This window comes from Chironomus tepperi, unplaced genomic scaffold (assembly GCF_022539635.2).
Source record: "Chironomus tepperi strain 1889 unplaced genomic scaffold, CSIRO-AGI_Ctep_v1 contig_427, whole genome shotgun sequence".
NCBI lineage: Eukaryota > Metazoa > Arthropoda > Insecta > Diptera > Chironomidae > Chironomus > Chironomus tepperi.
In genome coordinates this window covers 1-4,017 of record NW_027226549.1, presented here as the reverse complement: position 1 = coordinate 4,017, position 4,017 = coordinate 1, and the positions used below count along the sequence as shown (strand labels likewise).

The following is a 4,017-nucleotide window of genomic DNA, read 5'->3' as shown; positions in this document are numbered from 1 at the left end:
CCATAGTGGATTTCAAATGTTTCCAAATAAGCCAAATATCATTCCATTCTTCCTTCAGGTTCAACGGAACTTTCAGTTGGAGAATCTGTAGGACCTTCAGTTGAAGGCTCGGTGGGGGTTTCAGTAGGAGGCTCGGTTGGGTTGTCAGATGAAGGCTCGGTTGGGTTGTCAGATGAAGGCTCGGTTGGGTTTTCAGATGAAGGCTCAGTTGGGTTTTCAGATGAAGGCTCGGTTGGGTTTTCAGATGGAGGTTCGGACGAGTTTTCAGTTGAAGGCTCGGTAGGTATTTCAGTCGTAGATAAACTAGCAATGCATGTTTGAACTCCTTCAAGTAAAATACCAATTTTATCCTCTCCATCTTGGATTTTCTCATTGATACAGGCATAAGAATCTTTAACTGAATCTTCAATTTTCGTTGTTATTTCTTGTGCTGTATCTTCAATGTTCTGTGACAGAGCTTTAATAGCATTACCAATACTTCCAGCAGCTTCAACTGCACAAGTAACTTTATCTGTAAAAGATGGTGCTTCTAGACAACTTTCAATTTTGCCTTAACACCGTCTATGATTGCTTTGTTTGTCTCCCCATAATTTTTAACATCGTCACTAATTGTGTCGAGATTTGCTTTACCAGTACTATAGCATATTATGATGTTTGCAACTGTTTCATCCTTAATATTTTGAAAGTCTTCGTCTAATTCTTTAAAGCATTCAGATATTCCTTCCCCAATTAGTTTTTCGACTTCATTTTTGGCATCTTTTATTTTTGATACGAAATCCTCTATAGCTGCTGCAATCGCAACTTCGATATTTTCAATTCCACTAAGAACCAATTTTCCAATTGTCGTAAGAAAATTATTCAATGCACCAGAAACTGTTGTAATCAGTTGATCAATTACAGCAACAAGTGAACTTGTCAAATCAAATGCTCGTTCATCTCTGATCCTTAGTTCTTTAACATATTCTGAAGAATATTGAAAACTGGATGCAAAGAATAAACTGATCAGAAATAAACTTAAGATTTTCATTCTGAGGCTTTAAGAATTAGAAATGATATGAAACTTAAATGAACCTGCAAGTAGTTGTGTTTCAGCATTTATAGGCAATTGATTGATCGTTATCAGAACTAGAAGAAGAGCTAATCAAATATATGAAGATAAAAGACATTAGAGTATTTCGTTTAAAAATGTAGTAAGTAAGTAAAGTTTTCCAAATTTAAACTTTTTCTGAGCTTTATTGATGTAGCTTTTTGAAAGCTCTATTTGAAAGCTTCATTCTATTGGCAAACGATTTGTTGGGATTTTCCACCCAAAATATACTAATTAACAAACTCATCAATTCCTTAACATTAAGGAAATACTTTAAAATTTAAGTTAAAACTCATAAAGTAACCATAGAAATTAAATTTTTAAATTTCAACATTCAAAACAAAATTAACGGTTTTCAAAAATTCAAAATTGAGAAAAAAATCTGTGCATCATAGACTCTGGATAACGATTAAAGACTGTCTGAACAACTCTGGGTCATATGACAGAAAAATAATTTAGTTAAAATGGAAAAATCAATTTTAATCGTTCTCACCGTAATTTCTATAGGTAAGTACAAGTGGAATTAGTTTAATTAATCATCCTTTAAGCCTACATATTGAAGGAATCGTCGTAAACATCAACATAAGCCAGAAAATGAAATTTTTCTGATATAATCAAAAATTATCGATTTTTTGGATTGTCATGTGAACACTTTATTAATCTATTTCCAGTAAGCTGCAATGATTTTACCATCCTTAGCTCACCTAAATCAATAGAATTCAAAGGCACATCGGACCTGCCATCTAGTGCAATTTCAGAAGTTTTTGCAGGTAAAATATTGCTCAAATTTTTTTCATAAAATTTACTAAATTTTCTTCTTATTTACAGCAAGTCTTGGATATTCTGTTTACTCAACCGAACCATGGGATGGCTTATCAGTATTAGATCCATTCCATACTGCCAAATCTGTCGTCTCATTTGTTGTTGAAGATGCAAATAATTTGAAATTTGATGTGAGTTAAATTATACCGCGATAATGCTCTCGTGACTAATTTTATTTATCTTGTAGAACTCAAAATCATTCGAAATTACTGGAAATGACTTCTTCTTTGAGGATGCAATTACCACAAAAGTCTTGGATCATAGTCACTTGAGTGTTAGTATTAATTTGGCTGAACAACAAGGTGATATTGAAACTGCAATCGGCGAAATTGAACAATCACCAATTAATGAAAAGTTCCAAATTGTCAGCTCAAAGGATAAGGCTGATAAGGAATTCTTGAGCCAAATTTCATATCTTCAGGGATTGAACGATGTTGTAAGTACTGTGAATTTCATGATTGAACGTAAAGTGATATTAAATCCTTAACTTGCAGCTTGCCAACATGAAGACAAAGCCAGCATTCATCAATATCCATCTTTCAATGAAATCACTCTCAAAGAAGACATCAGAATCTGAGGCTAACAAGTTGTTGACTACAACAATTAATAAATTAAACGATGTCATTCAAAAGGCTTACGATAATGAGGCATTAGTTGCTGTCATCACAGTTCCATCATATCCACATCACTCAAGAGCAAAGCGCGCTACCGAGCAAGAAGATATTGCCGAAAAGCACAATCTTGCTGATCTTGCATCAGCAAACTATCCAGTTGTTTTCAACATTATCTTCTGGTTCTCAATTATTATGGTCTTTGCACTTGTTGCAATTTCACTTGCATTAGGTAATGTTGAGGATAAGGACTCAATTATTTATCGTATGACTGGTGCTCGTGGTAAGAAGGATAATTAAAGCACTATTTAAAGATCATAGTAAATTATAGTGTGAGAACATTTAAAAAAAGAAAGACATCAGTTTTGAGCAGAAATGGAAGTAAGGAAAGAATTATTAAAAGTTTGAATGCTCGTTTCAAGTATTCCAAAGTTAAATCGCTACATCATTCGTCGTGTTACTTATTATAAATATCAAATAATTCGCTAGTTATCATGGTTCATCTTAAATACAGAAATATTTTTCCGCGTAATTATGTAAAAAATAATCATTTTAGTCTATGATATACAAAAAAAACTGTGTTTTAAATGTGATTAAATCAGAGGACACAAAAGAAGAAGAAAAACTTATTGTTTAAAATCATTTTGTTTGTTACAAATTCCATAAATGATATACATAATATATGCAGTCATCTTAAAATAACTAAATTATATAAAAAAAAGAAAAATTTCGTGTAGATAAAGTATAATAATGTAAATTTCTATTAAGAATGTGACTAATTGGTCCAGTGATGGATCAATTTGTCACATTTTTATTAAGATTATTCAAGTTTTATGAATAAACTATAAATACTATCGTAGTTCCATAAGAATTTTTGTAATTGAGTCATATGATTCATCTTTATCAACAATTGGTTCCGTTGTGATCTACTTGAAAAATTGAAGGATTAGATGTTACTCATCAATTAGCGCAGTGGTGGACAACCTGTGTGTTGCGGCACACTTGTGTGCTGTCATAAACCGTGTGCCGTCTCCTGTTTCGGTCAACGCTTACCACAAAGGTGTGCCGCGAAAAATAAAAGGTTGCCCACCACTGAATTAGCTTGGACTGCGTCAATTAAGGCTCATCTTCGGTATTGCGTCAATTAAGGCTCATGTCCTATACTGTGTCAATTAAGGTTCTTATCCAGTAATGTGTCCATTAAGGCTCATCTCCCATACTGTGTCAATTAAGGCTCATCTCCCATACTGTGTCAATTAAGGCTCATCTCCCATACTGTGTCAATTAAGGCTCATGTCCAGTACTGCGTCAATTAAGGCTCATCTCCCGTACTGTGTCAATTAAGGCTCATCTCCCGTACTGTGTCAATTAAGGCTCATCTCCCATACTGTGTCAATTAAGGCTCATGTCCAGTACTGCGTCAATTAAGGCTCATCTCCCGTACTGTGTCAATTAAGGCTCATCTCCCGTACTGTGTCAATTAAGGCTCATCTTCTG

At 33.9% G+C, this 4,017-nt stretch overlaps 1 protein-coding gene across 1 annotated transcript; it reads left to right on the top strand.

Moving 5' to 3' along the window:
* Positions 1-1,473: 1,473 nt before the first annotated feature.
* On the top strand, positions 1,474-2,871 carry ATP6AP2 (ATPase H(+)-transporting accessory protein 2). Its single transcript, XM_070649573.1, has 5 exons — positions 1,474-1,594; positions 1,759-1,857; positions 1,916-2,040; positions 2,097-2,345; positions 2,404-2,871. The coding sequence occupies exons 1-5, from the start codon at positions 1,552-1,554 to the stop codon at positions 2,818-2,820; spliced, it is 933 nt and encodes a 310-aa protein (XP_070505674.1). The 5' UTR covers positions 1,474-1,551; the 3' UTR covers positions 2,821-2,871.
* The last annotated feature ends 1,146 nt before the right edge of the window (positions 2,872-4,017 follow it).

Coding starts and splice junctions, on each gene's coding strand:
- ATP6AP2 (XM_070649573.1), top strand. CDS start 1,552: ATGGAAAAATCAATTTTAATCGTTCTCACCGTAATTTCTATAG. Junction 1,595..1,758: donor TCTCACCGTAATTTCTATAG/GTAAGTACAAGT, acceptor ATCTATTTCCAG/TAAGCTGCAATGATTTTACC. Junction 2,041..2,096: donor CAAATAATTTGAAATTTGAT/GTGAGTTAAATT, acceptor TTTATCTTGTAG/AACTCAAAATCATTCGAAAT.